We start from the raw sequence: 21,263 nt of genomic DNA on the forward strand, positions 1-21,263 counted from the left end.
TGGTTTGCTTGTTAATTTGTCCTCTGTAATACTTTTGGTGTACTTCATGCCAAGTTTTCCTTTCCTAAGAGCTAATTGGTTGAGGAAGAAAGTGTGTCACACAGAGAAGTATGAGGGAGCCACACATTTCTTGTCATAAGGGAAATTGTAAGTAGCTTCCCACCAAGGAAGGTAGATAAGCATATTTGGTCACACTGTAAGGTCTTTCCTATAAGAGAAACAGATATTGGGAGAAAGATGGATGAGTGGATAGATTGATGGATGTGTAGGTGAGTGGGTGAATAACTGAATGGATAGATGGATGGATAAATGGGTGAAAGAATGCATTGGTGGATAGATAGATGTCTCAATGGATGGATAGATTGGTATATGAATGAGGGGGAATGGGTGGATGAGTGGACGGACAGATGAATGAATGGGGAGATAGATGGATGGGATGGTGGACATATGAGTAAATGAATAGATACATGGATAACTGGATAGATGAATGAATTAGAAAATGGGTAGGTGGATGGATGGATGGAAAGATACATAGATAAATAGATGATACATACATAAATACATATATAGATAAATAGATATGTAGATACATACATAGATGATAGATGATAGACAGATACATAGTTACATAGATAGATACATAAATATATAGATTGGATACATAGATACATAGATATATAGATACATACATAGATAATACATACATACATAGAACATAGATATATACATACATAGATACATGCATGCATACATACATAGATACATGCATACATACATAGATAGAACATACATAGAACATAGATACATATATACATACATACATATATACATACAGGAATACACACATACATAGATACATACATACAAACATGGGAAATGAGTGTTTGAGTGGATGGACAGATGAGTGCATTAGTGGATGGATGGTGGGCAGAAGAATACACAAGCATTTGGGTAGGCAGAGAAATGAATGCAGACGTGGGTTGGTGAGTGAGTGGGTGGGTAGAGGGAAGAAGACAGACATAAAACTTTCTAAGTCCACCCTAAGATTTCTAATCTGCGGTATTTGGCTATGTTCCACACTGTGTATCATTAGGCAAAGGCATGAAGGGACCTCAGGGACATTAGGCACATCAGAGGAGACAGAAGGTGGGACAGACTGGCATCTGGCCTCCCACTGCTATTGCTTCCCAGCCAAACCCTCACAAAGACATGGGTCTCCTGCCTCCTTTCTAGACCCTGAAGGCGCTGTTCCAGTACAAACCCCAGAATGCAGACGAACTAATGCTCAGTCCTGGTGATTACATCTTCGTGGACCCCACTCAGCAAGAAGAGGCCAGCGAGGGCTGGGCCATTGGGATCTCACATCGGACTGGCTGCCGGGGCTTCTTGCCAGAGAACTACACGGAGCGAGCCAATGAGGCCGACACCTGGGTTAAGCACAGGTGAGCCCCACCCTCTCTCTGTTGGTTAGCACCGGAAACAGCAGGCACAGTGGTTATGTCCTCAATTAGGTCATTAGAGAGACTTGCAGTCCCTACACTGGCCACATTACCTTCCCTTCCCCCCTCTTCCCCAGTGCGCACAGCAAACATCAGATCTATTTGTGGTTTCTGCCGATAACCCTGAGGAAATCGGAGTGCTTCAAATTACTCTTCTGAGATAATAATGCTCAAATATTGTGAAATACTTCTGTCTTAGGAACATCACAGAGCGTACACAGAGGTCGGAACTGGCCCCTGTAGCCTTCTGAGGAGGGTTAGCAATCTCTTGCTGTTCTGTAACAAAGTGACACAAATTTAACTTAACCGTCCTCTAAGGCTGTGACCCTGGGATAGCTTGCACTGGGTTCTCATCTGATGCTCAGAGTCCTCCCCTAAGCTTATGTGGTTTTTGGTAAAATGTACTTCCCGGAAGCTGGCCTGCTCCTGCTGGTTTGTTTCTTCCAGCTCACCTGGCGGATCTCTTTCTGTTAGTATCTAGCACCATCTGTCAAGGCCAAGGGTTTTCAAGCTTTTCAGAACCAAGGCGTTGTTTCTTAAATGTATCAGTTCCTCCCCTCGATTTACGGGATATATGCGTCTCAGTCTCCCGTTTTACTACGAGCAAAAAGGAGAAACGTGGTGATTGCTTTGACGTTGCACACAGAGATAACCAGAGCTACTTAACCAACTCCATTCTTCATCCAGTTCTGTTTCCCATCAACAATGTTGCTAAGCCTTTTATTGCAACATGGTGACCTCCCCACCCCCACCCCTGCTTCTATACCTGTGTCTTGATGCTGTGGACATCCTCCAGCCCACAATCTGTATGTGCTCTTCCAGGAATAACCATGACTTTTTTTTCTTTGCTTTTTCTGAGGGGTGTGTGTGTGTGTGTGTGTGTGTGTGTGTGTGTGTGTTTGCATTTGCATAAGCACATTGTGTGTGTGTTTGCACTTGCATAAGCACATTGTATGTGTGTCTGTGTGTGTGTGTGTGTGTTTGTGTGTGTGTGTGATGCATATTTGCTGGACAGATCTTCTAGCCTCTGTGTATTCAGAGAGATTTTCTCCTACCCCCCACCCCACCCCCATATCTCTTTGTATCACAAGGCAGAGCTGTGGAAACCATACTGTTTTGTTCATGCGCCTACTGGAAGCCAGTTAGAGAGTGTGGTAAAAGTTCCAGAAGCTTAAACTTCTGTTTTGAATAAATTAAGAAGCAATGCATTTTGAATATTTAAAGCAAATGGTTGATTTTGGTCGTTTAGTGGCTGATGGGATTTCATGGGGGAAAAGGACTTTGCAAGCAATTATTATTTTTATTGAATGGAGGTTTTTGGGTTTTTTTTTTTTTTCTGAAAAGATTTATGAAGGGAGATCAGGTGACCTCTAGGCTACTGGTTCTTCCTGTTAAAATTAAGCTTACATTTAAGTTTGCATGACAGGCCAGGTTCGGCATCTGTGCCCTTGGACTGTGCCACCAAATGCAGTTGACAATAAAGTAAATCCCCCACCATCCCTTCCCAGGCTGCCCTGGGACTCACTACGTTGCTCTATAGCCAAGGATGACCTTTTAAACTTCGGATCCTCCGGGCTCCATCTCCAGAGTACTGATATTACAGACATGCTCCGTCGTGCGGGTTTCATGTATGCTACGCAGCTAAGCATGGGTTCCTATATGCGTTTATGAATCGGTCAGGTATGCATAGGAACCTAAAATTTCGTGAAAGCTGTGGAGCCTGCCTACAAACTCAGGAAAAAGAACTCAGCCTCGATTCTAGGGCTTTTGTATCAGGTCACCTCCATGATCCACTGATTCTCCAGGGACTGGAGAGAGAGCTGGACACGCCCTCCTGGGAAAGCCAAGCCCCCAGCGTGGGAGGGGAGGGGCTTCCTGCTGAACCCACTTGGTCGGTTAGCTGCTCTAAAAAAAAAAAAAAAAAAAAACCGGAAGAAGGAAGAATGTAGGACAGGACAGGCAGGCATTGGACTCTGGGGCTTGGGAGTAGGACGCTGGGGAAGATGGGGCCTAATAGCCCCTCATCTTCTCTCCCCACCCAAGGGCCAAAGAGACCTCACTGTGGCCGAGAAGCCATCAGCCAAGGGGCAAGCTTCTGCAGCGAACTCTGGCTAGCAACAGTTCCACTTCCTGTTAATACGTCACCTGCACCTGCCTTGTGATCCTGACCTTCCTGGGAGGCCAGCTTCTCTCAGGAACCAGGGTATATTTGTAAAAGTTTCGAGAAAAAGGAAGTTTTGGCTGAATGCTGTGGCTTATCTCTTGAGCTCCCACTCCCCCAAACCCCATCCTCCACCCCCGTATCAGACTCACTCTCTCCTCACAAGATAGCTATGATCTACTCCCCACCCGTAGGCTGTCTGGTGTGACTATAGGTTGAGAGTTAGCAGTGGGCTGTCTATGGTTTTCAAAGCTGCTGATCGTTCTTCTAAACATTTAAAGAGGTTTTAAATTGGGGCATAGGGGTTGGGGATTTAGCTCAGTGGTAGAGCCCTTGCCTAGGAAGCGCAAGGTCCTGGGTTCAGTCCCCAGCTCCGGAAAAAAAAAATTAAATTGGGGCATAGTGGTGCCCGGCCTTAATTCTAGTACTTAGGAGGCAGAGGCAGGCAGACCTCTGTGAGGTCCAAGGCAGCCAGAGCTACACAACGACACTCTGTCTGAAGAGAGATCCTGGCAAAATCTGAATGTGTCATGGACGTGTTAAGCAGTGGGGAATGTAGTCAGACACCTGTGTGCACAGATAGTTGGCCTGTGACCGGACTACTTGTTGTATATACCTTCCGTATATAACTCCTAAGGGCACAGGATTCACACAGGGCGTGCTTGATATGTACAGTGAGAAGCGCTGCTATGCCAGCACCAAGGGAGAGATCTGCAAACCACGTGGCAAGAGCCTCTTCCTGCTCAGAGGACATCCCCCCCGCGCCCACAGCCCTGAAGGTGGCTGCCATGGGAACACACTGTACAACCCCACATTGTGCAACCCCACCAGCAACAGTGTAAACTCCCCAGCAGGTGGCTACAGGATTCTGAGGACCCAATGGTCCTGATCCAACACCCACTTGTTACTTGGAAACCATGTATTACTGGAAGATAGCTGCGTGGGAGGGACCACCGCTACCTCAGTTTCAGGCATCTTCACAGAACGTGTATCCAGCCCTGCCACAGATCAGAGAGGCAAAGGCTGAGAATCAGAGCCCAACAGGAGTGGAAGCTGTCGTCCAACCACATGAGGGCGTCCCGCCAAAGAGCTAATCAGATCCCACAACGAGCTGGTGGGAGGAAGCTTCCACACAGCAAGGGTACTACGCCATTGCTGGATGAACTGTGTCCCTCCCAAAACTCATATGCTAAAGCCCCAGTGAACATTTTTTTTAGACCTTTCAATTAAGGTGCCCCTTATCCAATCTTACTTTGACCAAAGGTCATAGAGGACACAGGGGGAAGACACCAACTTCTCACCAGGCCCAGGACAGAATCCCTAAGATAAATCACAAGTTTCTGTGTCTTCATCTTGGATCTCCTATTCTCTGGGGCAGAGAGACAATGATGAAACCTGTTGTGTCATTGAAGCCCCAGTCTGTGTGACAGTAACTCCAGGACAGACACTACCCCTGTGACTTTGTCTTTGAAATGCCACACACTGAAGTGACCCCCCTCTAGGAACAAAGGTGAATGGGAAATTTAATCCATTTCTATGGCACGAGTTAACCACTAAGTGATGTTCCTAAATCCAAGAGGAAGAAAAAAAAATGACAAAATGTCACCTACTTCCCTCTGTCCCTTCAACACCAATGTGCTCGTTAATCTGTTGCTTGCATTTTTTTTTAATTGAAAGACTAGCAGACAAACTCGACTTCCTCTCTGACTGTAAAGTTCACAGATGTCACTCAGAGATAACCATAGTTTACTGTCTGAGCAGTAAGCCTTGAGTTACACGTGCCCCAGCCTTGCCCTCAGGAAGAAGAGAGCAGCCTGCACTTCCTGTATCGGGATGCTTCAGCTCTACCTGCTCTGTGTGACAGTCATTGAAAAGGGTGGGTGAAGGAGCACCCTCATAGAAGCAGGGGGAGGGGGATAGGGTAGTGGGTTTCTGGAGGGGAAACGGGGGAAGGGGATAACATTTAAAATGTAAATTTAAAAAATCCAATAAAAGAAAAAATGCCAAACCTAAGAATGGTATGTATAGAAGAAAAAGAAAGAGAAGGGTGAGGAGGAAGAAGAAGAGGAGGAAAGAAAGAAAAAGGAGGAGGAAGAAGGAGGAAGGAGATGGAGGAAGATGAAGGAAGGAGGAGGAAGAGGAGAAGGATGAAGAGGAGGAAGAGGAAGAAGAGGAGGAAGGAAGAAGAGGAAGAAGAGGAAAAGGAAGAAGGAAAAGAAGAAGAAGAGGAGGAGGAGGAGAAGAAGAAGAGAAGGAGGAGGTTGAGGAAGAGGAGGAGGAAGAACAGGAAGAGGAGGAGGAGGAGGAGAAGGAGGAGGAGTCTGCTCAGCTCAAAGGCCCAGAAAATATTTTCAGCAAAACCATAGAAGAAAAATTTTCTAACCTAAAGAAGGAGGTGCCTATGCAGGTACCAGAAGCATAAAGAACCCCCAATAGATTGGACCAGAAAAGAAAGTCCCCCTTGACACATAATAATCAAAACACTAAACATAAAGAACAATGGGAGAATATTAAAAGCTGAAAGGGAAAAAGACCATGTATCAAATAAAGACAGACCAACCAGAATTACACCTGACTTCTCAATGGAGACTTTTAACAATCAGAAGGGTCTGGACAGACGATGTGCTGCAGACTCTTAAGAAACCACAGCCCAGACTATTATACCCAGCAAAACTTTCAATAACCATATATGGAGATAGTAAAATACTTCATAAAAAAAGAAAGGGGTTGTCAGTGGCTCTGATGTGTGTCACAATTCAGCTACAGGATTCACTGACACCTACACTCCATCCTGCTTGTATCTGCAGCGTGAGAACACATGAAGTCCATGTCTTGTTGGTTGGGTGCCTTTAATGACTGAGCCATCTCTCCAACCCAGGTCCATATGGAGGAGGCCATAAGAGGTTATACCTTGAGGACACAATGACAGGGACAGAGGACCATAACTTATAGGTAATAAAAAAAAATACTTGAGACCAGAGAAATGGCTCTGCAGTTAAAAAGCACTTGACTGCTCTTTCAGAGGACCCAGGTTCAATTCCTAGCACCCACATTGTGGCTCATGACCATCTGTAAGCCCATTCCCAAGGTATCTGATGCCTGCTGTCTTTTGGCTTCAATGGATGTCAGCCATACCCACAAGGCACAGACAGACATACATGTAGGCAAAGCTCCCATATACTTAAAATAAGACATTCAAACACATGGACTACGTCAAAGTGCAACAAAAATCACAGATGGCCCAGAGCTTGGTCACAGGTTGCCTAGACTCGGGGTAAGTGATGCCATGTGACTCAAGACAGTCTTGGGGAGCTGTTGCCTACCATATAAAAAGCTGTTGTAAGAAAGGGGCTGCGCAAATAGAAATACACCTCATGGGTGGTGAGGAGAGTGAGTCCCAGGGAGCTGTCAACTTCAGAGTCTTCCTTCCAGGTTTTACGAGACTTCAGACAAAATCCTGGTGAGGTCATTTGTTTGAATGTCACTGGCTGAAGGAAACGTTTACCTAAAAGAGACATCCAGAAGAGAAGAGCTGGGACAACACTGGGGCCAAAGTAATGAGAGGCGATGTTCGCCCAGTGCATACGAGGACCTGGGTTTGAGCTGCAGTACCCCCTAAACCCAGATGTGGTGGTGCACACCTGCAATCCCATAGTCGGTAGGAAGTTCAGCTGTTCAAGGGTATTTTTGTCTACATAGTTCGTTTAAGGCTAACCTGGGATACCTCAGACCCTGTCTCAAATAATTTTTTATATTATAGCATATTTTATATTATTATATATGTTATATTATAGTATAGTATATTTATTTTATAGTATATATGTGTATATATATAAATGATATATCACATCAAAAATCAAAATAGCATTTTAGCTCAAAGGAAAGAAGACAGCAGGATGGGGCAGGTATAGGGGTAACAAAGAGGCCTACCTGGCATCCTGGGAAACTCATCTCTGAGAACCCCACAGAAGCTGCAGGGGAAGGGCAAATGACATCCACAGTATTTTGTACCCCATACATTTGTTTACCCAAACCAGTGCCTGGCAGAGACAAGAAATAAACAGAAAGAACGTGTTTTTAGACAAGCCTGCCTCCGGCTTCTGTGATGGGAGTGTTTGGATGGGGCCGAAGCCAGAGGGTATCTCAGAACTCTTGGTAGGCCTGTCTCTAATGGTGACCAGCCACTGCTTGACATTCATGGCCTCTGTACATTCAGAATAGCCAGAGTACCACAGGGCAGAACAAGGCAAGGCCTGAGTTTTCACAAGCTGCATGCAGTTCACACTCCCATGAGGGGAGCCTGTCTGAGCAAGTTCCTGTCTTTGTGTCGCCTTTGAAAATGGCTGTGACTCGGGCCCCAGGTGGCCATGAGCCATACCCTCACCCCAAGCCGACTCAGTTCCAGAGGAGATCCAGGTTTACAGTGGCCAAGTCAAATCTCAGAGCCTGTGCATCTCGATCAAGAGCAGTTCACTCTTTCCTGTGGCCCAGCTGCAAAGCCTGGAGCTAAGCTTGGATCTGTGTCCATGGTAAAGCACTGGTCTGGTGTGTGAGGTCCAGGTCTGATCCATAAGAGTGCAGAGAGAGAGAGAGAGGGGCCGGAGAGGTGGCTCAGTGATTAAGGGCACTGACTGCTTTTCCAGAGGTCCTGAGTTCAAATCCCGGCAACCACATGGTGGCTCGCAACCATCTGTAATGAGATCTGATGCCCTCTTCCGGTGTGTCTGAAGAAAGTGACAGCAGTCTGACTTACTGCTCACAGGGTCACCATATCTGTCTGCTCCTTACACTTGCTCAAAGCGCAAACCTCGGGTGAGCCTGCAGCCTCTGGGCTCTGCGCCCACAGAAGCTCTTCTGTTTTACCCCTGCCTCTCCTCCCTCGGCTCATTCTGTTCCAGCCAGGCAGGTCTCAGATGTTCTGATAACCCTTAAGAGAGCCTTTGCTGTTGGTTAACCTTCCAGAGAGTTGAGCCCCGCACACACGAACGCAGAAATGCACACATGCCTGCCTACTCCACCCGCTCCTCCATCCCCACATTCACCCCCATTCACCCACATCCTGTGTCAATCACAGCCTTGAGGAATTTGGGGGGCCCTGCTTCCATCCTCAGATAGCCAGAGCCCATTCAACCAGGCCGCCACCCCTGCATTATTGCAGCTCATAATACTCTACTTCTGAAACCCAGCTATGCAATCTGCTTCCCCTCCTCCCCTCCCCACAAAAAAATGGGTCAAGTCTAAATATGGGTGGATGCAAAATCTAAGTTGTTGAACTCAATGGCTGACAAAGTCGGGACTACCTTTTCATTTTCAGTGGGTCAGAACCATTTTCCACATTTCCAGTAATGAGTCAAACTGTTCCTTGACCATAAAGGAATTGGAGAGTAACCTTGCTGGGTTAACAGGAAATAAGAGTAAAGGCTCTCAGACATAGAGGGTGGCAGGCAGGACTTGTCATAGAACGCAACCCGGAAGAGCCCAGTGCATCGTGAGTACCTAACTGTCACTGGGGCTGCCCATTACTTTTTTTTTTTTTTTCAGAGCTGGGGACCGAACCCAAGGCCTTGCGCTTGCTAGGCAAGCGCTCTACCACTGAGTTAAATCCCCAACCCCTGCCCATTTCTTTTTAAACAGTTTCCCGAAACTTCTATGAAATGGCTTCTGCCCTGGGGAAATCACTCATTTTCTCCCGTCAGAGGAGGAGTCGCGTGCTCTGTGTTAGCCATTCACCCTCCTCTCTCAAACACCCGCCTGGTCCTTCCATAGAGGGTTGAGCACAAACCCTTTCCTGTTTCATATCTCGGGGTTCGCTTTCCAGTTTGCTTTGGCTTTTCCCCGACCCATGTGTCCCCAGAGCTCCTGGTCACCCGTTCACGTCGTGGTACTTTAAGTAATTTACAGTTTCCTGGTTACCTGCACATGCTCAGGTGCCGTCAGTACCCACTACCCACAGTGCACATCTCTAGCTCTCGAGGGTGTCTGGCCACTATGACAGTGTCCCGACTACTTCTAGCTGAACACCTCTGACTGCAGCTGAGGAGGGTAAATCAGGGGATGGCGTGTGGAAGAAACAGATTTGATAGTCACTAAAGGTGCAGCACCAGTAAGATAGAGGGGTGGGAGGGGGTTCGTTGGGGAGGGGCTCTGTTGAAGTTTGTGATTGACAGATCTGAAGTCTGAAGGTCAGACCAGCAGGTGGGGCCCAGGAAAGATCTAGGGCTATAGCTTGAGTCTGAAGGTAACCTAGAGACAGAATCCACTCTTCCTCGGTGGAGACCTCTGTCTATCCTGTATCTCCCCCGACCCTGCATGCATGGGATCATCTATTTTATTCAAGGTCTGCCGGTCTCGCCGCTAATCTCATCCAAAAGGTACCTTCTTAGCGATGCTGGAAACATCAGAGCTTGGCACAGAGGCACACATCTGCCGTCCCAGCTACTCGGAAGGCTGAGGTGGGAAGCGGTTTTGAGCTTTCAGTTTGTGGGCAGCCTGAACAACAGGGGAAGATACAAAGTAACTTTTGAACAATGCCCGATTATGGTGTTGAGGTGGGTCGAGCATCTCCATGGTGCTACAACCATGAACCAACCACAGGCTTCACGAGATAGGCTCTGAGTGCTCGGTAGCTCGGTGTTATTTTGTGGCCTTCATTCTTACTGCAGGGGCTGAAGCAGGTATTCCCAGGAACATCTGGGACTAGAAACCATGGTGACGACAAGTCATGTCTCTGTTCACAGCTGCTTCTTCTTCTACTTCTTCCCCCACAGGACATACACGTTCAGTCTCGCCATGGACCTGAACTCTAGGAAGGAGTTTGAAGCCAGTAGCAGGAGAAATGGGGACTCACACACTCCGTCAGTGTCAAGGAGCATTAGCGACATACAAGCTTTGCAGGTAACAGGACCTTGTGTTGGTGTTGTTGTCGTTGTTATTGTTTATGTGTTTGTTGTTTTGTTAGTAAACCGTGCTTGCTAATATAACACTATGGTAGCCCTGGCTGCTAGAGTTTGACTTTTCTCCCAAGTGAGGCTATTATAGTAACTATTTAATCTCAAATGGGAGTTTCTACCCCACCTTTGATCATTTAGCTCCCAGATAAAAGACACAAAACTTTTATATCTATAATAAGCCTTAATCAGCACAAGAGCTGGGTGTGTCTACCCTCTCCTATTATATGTCTACTTCCCTGACAAGAACCCCGTTATGACCTGCCATGTTCTGTCTGGGCTGCTCTCACCTCTAATTGGCCAGCCCTCATGACCATCTTTTCAAGACTCACCTACCCCATGGCATCTTCTCCTCTCTCCATCTCCTTCTCCCTCTGTGTGGTCTCCTCAGACCCCAGGCCTAGGAATTAAAACCACGCTTATCTCTCTTCTGCCCAGCTATAGGCTGTCAGCATCTTTATTCAACTAATAGTTTTAAATTAAGGAGCAAAATCGAAGAGCATCACTTGGTGTACGTGAGGATTCTCTCTACCCTGAGAGCAATCAGACCTTGGGGCCTGGTGTTTAGCATTACAATACATAGCCACGGACCAAACCCCACCACAACGATGAACTCACACACAGAGGAGCCCCTCCTGAAGGTTGATGCATTGCTGCTGAGGACTCTGGGGCTACTCCCCAAACACAAACCTCTCAAGAACACAGTGGGCGTGTGCCCTGTGGCTGTGAAGTACCAAGGGCAGCCTAGAAAGGAAAGGAATGTTTCAGAGAGCTGCTGCCCCCAACACACACACACACACACACACACACACACACACACACACACACTGACCTAAGGCTGCTGAAGGAATGTTTCAGAGAGCTGCTGCCCCCAACACACACACACACACACACACACACACACACACACACACACACACACACACACTGACCTAAGGCTGCTGGATGCTGTCAGGTAAAAAGTTAAAACAAGGGGGGGCTGGAGAGATGGCTCAGTGGTTAAGAGCACTGACTGCTTGCTCTTCTAGAGGTCCTGAGTTCAATTCCCAGCAACCACATGGTGGCTCACAACCATCTGTAAATGGGATCCAATGCCCTCTTCTCGTGTGCATGAAGACAGCGACAGTGTACTTGTATAAATAAAATAAATAAATCTTTTTTTAAAAAAGTTGAAACAAAATAAAATACAGCCTCTGTACCTCTAGATCATGAGGGGCTTTCCCCCCCCCCATTGATTCAACCAACCAGGGGTGGAAAATATTATAGAAGACTGTACCTTGTCTTAATCAGCTTCCCAGTGTTGCAATAAAAAACCTAAAATGACCAGCTTCGAAGGAAATGAATGGCTTGTTCTGTGTTTGTCATGGTCTTAAAGTATTCAGTCCGTCATCATTTGGACCAACCAGTTGCTTTGGACCTATCGTGATGCAGTTTACCACGATACAAGCAGATAGTAGAGGAGAGTCAGTTACCTGATAGGAGCCAGGAAGCAAAAGGAGGAAGGCACTGGGTCCCAAGAACCCTTCAAAGTCACAAGTCCAGTGACCTAACTTCTTCCCACCAGGCTCTCCTCTGAAAGGTCCCACTCTCAGCAGTACCATGGGTTGCAGCCAAGCCTTCCACATCTGAGCCTCTGAATAACATTCAAGATCCGAAATGGCTGTGGTAACACATATCTGTAATCCCAGCACTCGGGAGGTAAAAGCAGGAGGATAGCCGTGAGTCTGAGACCAACCTTGGCTACACTGAAAGTTCTAGGGCAACCTGGGCTATAGTGTCAGACCATGTTTCAAATGAAAACAAGAAAAAACAAACAAAGAAAGAAGGAAAGAGAGAAAGAAGAAAAGAAAGAAAGGAAAAGAAAAGAAAAGAAGAAACAAATAAAGGAAGGGAGGGAGGAAGGAAGGATGGATGGAATAAAAACAAGGAGAGAAGGAGAGAGGGAGGGAGAGAGAAAGGAAAAGAGAAAAGAGGGAGGGAGAGAAGGAGGAAGGAAGGAAGGCAGGAAAGAAGGATGAAGGAAGGCAATATCTGTGCCAGTATTGAATGCATACAGACTTTTTCTGCCACTGTTCCTTAAACAATATGACATAAGTACTGTTCACATAGGGGGTTGGGGATTTAGCTCAGTGGTAGAGCACTTGCCTAGCAAGCGCAAGGCCCTGGGTTTGGTCCCCAGCTCTGAAAAAAAAAAAAAGTACTGTTCACATAGCATTAAATGGCATTAGGCATTTCAGTTGTCTGGAGATGAGTTAAAGCACACAAGGGATGTGTCTACGTTCAATAAAAACATCACACTGTTTTATAGAAGGAACCTGGGCATCTGTGAACTTTAGTGCCTGCAGGGGTCCTCAGCCCACCTCAGGTACACTGAGGGATGACTGTCCTGCTCACTAAGAGCACGTGGGCAAGCAGAGACTGACCAGCAACAGGAAGGCAGGGGGAAGAAGAGGGAGGCTCCTTACCTGAGTGCTCAGAGGCGAGGCACACACCCGGGCATTATAAAGAAGCTGCCTTGGGATGGACTCAAGCATGGCTAATCCTGGAGGGCTCCTCAGAAGAGGAAGAGTAGGAGTAAATGAGTAAACTAAATAGATTGATATATGAGAGAAAAAGAAAAGAAGGAGGAAGATGGAGGGAGGAAGAAAGATGGTTAATAGATTAGACAGACAGACAGACAGACAGATGTAGGGGACCAAGTATTCAAATAGCTAAGCCTATAGGGGACACTTCTCATTACTGTAGATTGACAGGCGATAGATGATGATGATGATGATGATGATGATGATGATGAAGAAGAAGAAGAAGAAGAAGATAGATAGATAGATAGATAGATAGATAGATAGATAGATAGACAGACAGACAGACAGGCAGGCAGACAGGCAGGCAGATAGACAGATAGATAGACAGATAGATAGACAGATAGACAGAAAGACAGACACTTGGGAGAGACAAAACAGTTGGAGAGTACATGTCTGTGATGGGCTCAGTCCTCTTTACATCTCTTTTATGAAGTCATGGGGCCCGAGAAATTAAATGTAGGAAGAAATGGAAGCAATCCCCCAGCCTCACACTGTGAAGGCTGGCAGCCTGACTGACCGCAGTTGCCAAGGAGCTTGGGAGAGTCTTTGTCCCTAGTCGATGGCTGGTGGATACTGCAAAGTCTCTTAATAACTTCACAACCCATTGTTCCCACCCCAGGCTACCATCGCGAGGAGAGGTGTTCTGGTCATACGCCATGGTGAGAGGGTGGACCAGGTCTTTGGGAAGTCTTGGCTACACCAGTGCACTACCACTGATGGTAGGTTGAGTCGGGATGACTCTCGACAGATTAGCTCTGTGTCCTTGAGGGACCCTAGACCATGGCATAGCACCTTTGGGGCCGCTAATTTGGATAAAGAAACCCACCCACGTACACACTGGCTACATGTCTAAGCCAGGCCCTTGGCATCAGGTCGGTGACTGGTGACAATCCTGGTTCCCCTTTTCTCTAATGAGAGAGGTTAAACCACTCATTTCTGGTCATACGGCTAAGGGTCGGGATTTCTAACAGGTTGACAGATCTTAGAGACCAGTGTCAAACTCAAAGGGACCAGGGTGTCATGCAGCCCCTGTTTTCTGGTCCTGCATTCAAGCATGTGACTGAAGAGTTCCCATGGTAGGGCACCTCCAGCCAAGTGTGAACTGCCCCGCCATCAGCAACACAGAAGGGAGGCATCACACTACAGTCGGTTAACTGATACCAACTCAGAAGTTTATTCTGAGGATGCAGCATTCTCTCCCTTGTGAGTGATAAGGGATAAAAGGAAAAAGTGGGCTCCTGGTCCCTGGGGCTCAAACCTATGCATTCTGAATTCGAGAACATGTTACTGGCCTGCGATATTGGTCCCCTGACTTGAGTCCCCATCACAAGAACCCTTTACAAACAACGGCACTGGCGAGCTCTCAGACAATAACCTTCCCCGCAGTGTGGAGCTCCCTCTTGGGGACTTGGATGACAAATGGGATCTGACTCAGTGACCTCAGATGTCTGCCACTTGTTTCTACCTCAGGAAAATACTACAGGCCAGACCTGAACTTCCCCCGCAGCCTCCCCAGGAGGAGCAACGGCATCAAAGACTTTGAAAACGATCCGCCGTTATCTTCCTGTGGAATTTTCCAGGCCAGACTTGCTGGTACGTTTAAGAGTGTTCCCAGAGGAAAGTGACAGTAACAATAATGACTATATTGTATCCACTGAGCCCCTGCCATGGACTATATTGTATCCACTGAGCCCCTGCCTCTGTCATGGGCTGTATTGTATCCACGGAGCCCCTGCAGTGCATCCTTTAACCATACTGGCATCTTTCCTACTCTGCCCATACCCGGGCATGCAGAGTGTCTTAGTTACTGTTCTATTGCTGTGAAGAAACACCATGACCAAGGCAGCTTATGAAAGGAAGCATTTAACTGGGGGATTGCTTGCAGTTTCAGAGGGTGAATCCATGATCATCATGGCAGGGAGGCAGATGCTGGGGCAGCAGCTGATAGTTTACCTCCTGATCCACAGGCAGGAGGCTGAGGGATACTGGGCCTAACATGAGCTTTTGAAACTTCAAAGCCCATCCCCAGTGACATACCACTTTCAACAAGGCCACATCTCCTCCAACAAGGCCACACCCACTCCAACAAGGCCACACCTACTCCAACAAAGTCACACCTCTTCCAACAAGGCCACACCCACTCCAACAAGGCCACATCTCCTCCAACAAGGCCACACCCACTCCAACAAGGCCACACCTACTCCAACAAAGTCACACCTACTCCAACAAGGCCACACCTACTCCAACAAGGCCACACCTACTCCAACAAAGCCACACCTATTCCAACAAGGCCACACCTACTCCAACAAGGCCACACCTTCTAATCCTTCCCAAACAGTTCCACTACCTGGGGACCAAATATTTAAACATATGAGCCTGGGTTGGGGGACATTCTCATTTAAACCACCACAGAGATGTTCAATCATTTCCCTCGGGTCACACAGCTAGTGACCAAAAGTAGAACAGTCTGATCCAGAAGTGGATGATTGGTGATAAAAAGCAAGGAAATATAGGGAGGAAACACTGTAGGGAGAAGAAATAGCAAAAAAAATCACTGAATGCACCAAGAGTGTCACTTAAAAAATTAAAACCGAGCTGAGGAGATAGCTCAGTGGGCCAAGTATTTGCCCAGTGAGCACACCAATCCTCAGAACCTAGGTGGAAAAGCTGGGTGTGATAGCACACTTGTACTCCCAGTGCTGAGGAAGCAGAGGCAGACTGTTCCCCAGGGCTCCCTGGCCAGACAGACTCACCTACAAGGTGAGCTCCAGGCCCATGAGAAATGCCATTTTAAATAAAAGGGTGAACAGCATTCCTGAGGATGACTTCTGAGGCTGACATCTGACCACCACACACATCCACACACAAGCATACATGCACACCTGTATGTGTGCACATATGCACATACACACACACATACACACACACGCACGCACAGACATAATCACAGACACAGATGCAGACACACAGATATAGGCACAAACACACAGAGAGACACACAGTCACAGACACATACATACACACATGCACAGGCACAGGCACAGGCACAGATGCCAACACACAGATATAGACACACACACTGATGCAGGCGCAGGCACTGATGCAGACACACACACACACACACAGACACACAGACACACAGGCACAGGCACTGATGCAGACACACACACACGCACAGACACACAGGCACAGGCACCGATGCGCGCGCGCACACACACACACACACACACACACACACACACACACTTTAAAGGCACACCCCCTCACAGGTAATACTGCTCTATCACTTATGCCTTTGAGTTTATGACTGCAGAGTCTCCTTCTATGAGCTGTCATTTGGGGAACAGATGAGACTGTTGTGCTTCTCTAGTTACAACTTACAAATTCAGAAAGCTGAGCCTAAGGGGACAAGCAGACATCCCAGTCCCTGGCTGGTCATCTACAGGACCAGCCTTCCTGCTTCTCGCCCTACATGAGACAGGCTCTCACTGCCAGCTCTCCCGGTGGTTCACACTGTGGCTGTTTCTAGCTCCCAGTCTGACGACAGTTGGTTCTCAGGTTGGGATATATCAGCTGTACACAGCCCATTAGGGTTCCTCCTTCCTTAGGAGATGTGACAAGCCCACATGTCATGTGAGCCTGTATATGTGTCCCAGAAGTCCTGTCCTCGTGCCTAAATACTTACAGAGATGTTTGAACATCTCCCAGGATGTATGCACGGGAGCATCCAGGGATGGGTTGCGTAGGTAACAAATATCCCCAGTTGCTATATCCCTGTCACCATCTGGGTGGCTGAAGTATCATTTGTTACCTATTGGTGCTAGAGGTTGAAGTCCCAAGGCCACAGTTCAAGCACATGATTCCTTCTGAGGAAGACTTACCTCTCCCTGTTGCTCCATGGGGTCTGGCCCTGATGTCTTCCCATCATCCCTTTCTGTCTGAATCTCTTCTCAGCCTTCTCCCTTGTGGAAGACATTTGACTCTGAGGGGATCAGAGCCGAGCTTTATGTTAATATGTTAACTTGTTCTCAGTTGCCCTGGGAGATAGGTCCCAGGATCTTATCTTTTTTTGGGCACAGAATCTATGGGTATTCAAATCCATGTGTGTGTGTGTGTGTGTGTGTGTGTGTGTGTGTGTGTGTGTGTGTGTGTCATAGATATATAGCATAGATATATAGCATAGATAATATATCATAGATATATATATCATAAATTTTGCATGAAATTTGTGTGTTTGGTGCAGTCACAATTTTCTGATATTTTTCTATTCCTATTGGTCAAAGCCTCAGATACGGATCCATCAATTAAGGTCCCATTCTGAGGGGGTCAGTAGTCCAACTTGCCCCTAACGGACAACCACAAGCCTTGTGACTTTCGTGTCAGGCACCTCCTGTGCCATGGGTGCCTTTGCCACCAGCTGGACTTCTAGCACCACAGAGAAAACATGGTTAGATTACCCCTTGTCCCCCCACAAGCCATGGCTGGCCTTAAGGTGACCGACTAAGTGGACACCTTAGCTATGTGCATGCTAAGCTTACAGTTGCAGATCTGACTTGAGGTAGGCACGGTGGGTTCTCAGTCCACAGAGTCCAGTCCTCCTTCCAGACTCACCCAGGGTCTGAGCAGAACTTGGGTCCTCAGGGATGTAGGACTGGGGGGGTCTTCTCTGGCTGCTATTGGCTACTTTCTGCTCCTGAGGCTACACCCACGCCTTGTAACATGAACTCCTCCATTTTTCAACACAGCTAAAGAGTAGGGTTCACATGGCAAGTACAACCCCCTTAGGTTTCCTCTCAGTCCTGTTCTGTGGCCAGCTGGGAGGAACCTCCACACTGTTTACAGGATCATTGACCCCTGGGCCACCACCTCCGCCATACAATATAATGTAGTCACAAGACCATTACTGGCAATGCTGGTCACAGTTGCGGGTCCTACCCTATCCTGGTTGGGGGATCCTGCAGGTGTGTATAGCAGTTGATAGGAGTCTCATCCATCCCTGCCTGCCACCAAGGCAAGCCCCCAATCCTGGGCTGATACGTGAAGGGAGTTTCCTACCTGTTGTTTTCCAGGAGAAGCCCTGCTGGACAGTGGCGTCAGAGTCACCGCGGTCTTCGCGTCTCCAGCCCTGCGCTGCGTGCAGACAGCCAAGCACATCCTGGAAGGTGAGAAGCTCAACAGACCTTACCTTTTGGCTTGATCTTAAGGCGGCTCTCCGTGGGGAGCAAAGAGGGCGTGGGGACGAATGAGATGTTGAGCAAGGAGTGGCAGTTAGGAGCCAGCCTCCTGGGAGCCGCTGGCAGAAATGAACCACTTACATCCCAGAATGCTAGGGTTGTACGACCCGTGGGAGCTGGTGTCACAGGATCATCATACTTAGTCATGTGTCTCAGTTCTGCCAAGTGTCTCGGTACTTGGGAACGAACATTCACAAGCCTAGAGAGCTGGGGCTACTGAGGACCCCTTCTAGATCCATACCAGACTTCCCGGGACAGGATCAGTGCTGGAAAGGAGCTGTCCAGCATCTCCCAAAGGTCAAGAAAGCCATTCACAGATCCTCTCAGCTATGCGAGACAACATAGCCATGTGGGTAGCTGGTGGTCACCCAGGTTCTGCCCACACTTAGGGTGTCATGGAGGTGTCCATAGTGGGGGAGAGAACCCCTCCTTGTTCATTGCAGAACAAAGTTCCTGGCCAAAGTCAGTACCCTACCTGCCACCAGGGGGACAGGGGCCCTCCCTGCCCCTACTCTGAATCCCCCTTTTACCCCATTCACAAAGAGCCTTACTCGATGGGTCTTTTGGTCCAGATATAAAATGCTCGGGAAGGGTAAGCTGTGAGAAATCTGAATGTTCTAGACGTTTCCTTCCCTACTCTTCACCTCTTGCCCCATCGGGACTCCCTGTCTCTATTATGCATCATTCCATCAAGGAAGAAACTGTGGCCTGGCTTAGGTGAGCTGCATATGGGGTTACAGCGGGGACCTAAGGCGAACCCGCTGCCTATGGTATCCCCCTAGCCAAGCAGCATGGTCCCTCTTGATGGACAGCATGCTGTCAGTCCTTGGATTCCTCCAAATGCCTGGTGGTTCGGGGCTTAGAGAAAGCAGTGCTGTGCTTAGATCCCAGGATGGTGACGTTTGCCAGGAAAGAGTAACATATGCGAAGGGTTTCCTTGGACTCCGTTATAGGGTTGGTGTCCTAGTTTGCTTTTCCATCACTGTGATAAAACACCAACCAAAATCAACTGGGGGAGGACGAGGCGTACATCACTTCTACTTCCACAGCGCTGTCTGTCAATCAGATCGGTAATGGTAGAAACTCAAAGCGGAACCTAGAAGCAGGAACCTGAAGCCAGGGAGGGGTGCTGCTTACTGGCTTGCTCCCCGTGGTTTGCTCCGCCTGCTTTCTCATAGCACCTAGGATGGCATGCCCAGGTAGGACACCACCCACAGCGGTTTTGCCCTCCCACATCAGTAATCAAACAAGGAAATGGACGTAATAGTGTGTCCCTTTAATCTCAGCACTTGGAATGCAGAGGCGGGCAGATCTCCGTGAGTTCAAGGACTCTGCAAGAGGGGCTGGAGAGACGGCTCAGAGGTTAAGAGCACTGGCTGCTCTTCCAGAGGTCCTGAGTTCAATTCCCAGAAACCACATGGTGGCTCACAACCATCTGTCATGGGGTCTGGCGCCCTCTTCTGGCTTTCAGGCGTGCATGCAAGCAATAATAGGACTCTGCAGAGTGAGTGCCAGGACAGCTAGGGACTTGCCTGCAGTGTCCAGTCTGAGGCATTTTCTCAGTTGAGATTCCTTCTCCCCGTCGTAACTCCAGCTTGTGTCAAGTTGACAAAAAAAAAAAGCTAACTACCGTGCCGGGTCTAGCTATGAAGAAGCCTCTCTATGTAACGCGGATGGTAACTCCTTCGCACTTGTTTTCCATTGACCCAAGAGCTCAAACTGGAGAGGAGGCTGAAGATAAAAGTTGAGCCCGGAATCTTCGAGTGGATGAAGTGGGAAGCCGGCAAGGCCACTCTGACCTTCTTGACCTTGGAGGAGCTGAAAGAAGCAGACTTCAATGTTGACCTCGACTATAGGTATGGGTCTTGCAAATCTCGGCCACCGAGGCTTCTCCGGTCCTTGTTAAAGAAAATCTATCTACCGAGGTAGAGCCGTGAGGTGGGGGAGTAAGGCAGACTGGGCTGTGTATATAGTACCAGCAGGATCAGGGGAATGGGAAATGGCTTGAGGGTTACGGTTTTGCTCAACCAAACCGTCAAGACTCCTGGTGAAAGGGGCTGGGGATTTAGCTCAGTGGCAGAGCCCTTACCTAGGAAGCGCAAGGCCCTGGGTTCGGTCCCCAGCTCCGGAAAAAAGAACCAAAAAAAAAAAAAAAAGACTCCTGGTGAAGGCGGCTAGAGGTGATGGAGGTTGGGGAAACTGACCACATATAGAAGATGGGGTATTCCTGCTAAAAAAAGGGGATGAACACAGGGACCTCACCCAGAAGAGGGTCCTCACTCTGGTTTGTGAAGGGGAGTATCTTTGTCTTTCCCACCGGGTGACTGTCTCCAGGTGGGCTGAGATGTACAGCTTTCCTGTTCGGCCATCCTCCATGCTGGTGGTTCCCTTGGCCAGTGTGGAACACTTCCAGGAGCCCCTGCTGGCTGGGAACCCATGAGCCGTGCCCAGCAGGCCGTCTGGAGGATCATGGCCCCACTTGGCTGCTCCAGCACACTCTTGTTCACCAGAAGGCTGCAGAACAGCAGCCCATGTCTCTCTCTCTCTCTCCATCCTCTTTCAGGCCAGCATTCCCCTGCTGCTCCCTCTTGCCAGCCGAGAGCTATGACCAGTACGTGGAGAGGTGTGCTGTGAGCATGGGGCAGATCATCAACACATGCCCACAGGACAGTGAGTGTCCCACAAGCTTGAGGAGGACAGCCTCGGGCTTCCCTAGGATGGGATTAGCTGATTCTGGGCTGTTAGCGTCCCCACTTCCCAACCCCCATACTCTGGCCAAGACAGTATGTCATCTCCACCATGACAGAGTGTGGATGCACGCACACATATCCTATGATATC

General features: G+C 48.2%; 1 protein-coding gene across 12 annotated transcripts in view; it reads left to right on the forward strand.

The window, feature by feature from the left end:
• Positions 1-21,263, forward strand: part of Ubash3a (ubiquitin associated and SH3 domain containing, A) — a 66,389-nt gene that overhangs the window by 26,441 nt on the left and 18,685 nt on the right. For 7 of the 12 annotated variants that reach the window (XR_015644735.1, XM_087597426.1, XM_087597430.1 and 4 more), the window contains 7 exon segments: positions 1,234-1,442; positions 10,428-10,554; positions 13,809-13,908; positions 14,660-14,782; positions 18,259-18,351; positions 20,135-20,279; positions 20,987-21,093. Coding sequence is in view for 8 of the 12 variants with exons in the window: in XM_087597426.1 (XP_087453552.1) it covers positions 1,234-1,442; positions 10,428-10,554; positions 13,809-13,908; positions 14,660-14,782; positions 18,259-18,351; positions 20,135-20,279; positions 20,987-21,093 (904 nt within the window). In the remaining 4 variants the exon portion in view is untranslated. 12 annotated transcript variants of the gene reach the window in all.

This window comes from Rattus norvegicus, chromosome 20 (genome assembly GCF_021556685.1).
Source record: "Rattus norvegicus strain SHRSP/BbbUtx chromosome 20, alternate assembly SHRSP_T2T, whole genome shotgun sequence".
Taxonomy (NCBI): Eukaryota; Metazoa; Chordata; class Mammalia; order Rodentia; family Muridae; genus Rattus; species Rattus norvegicus.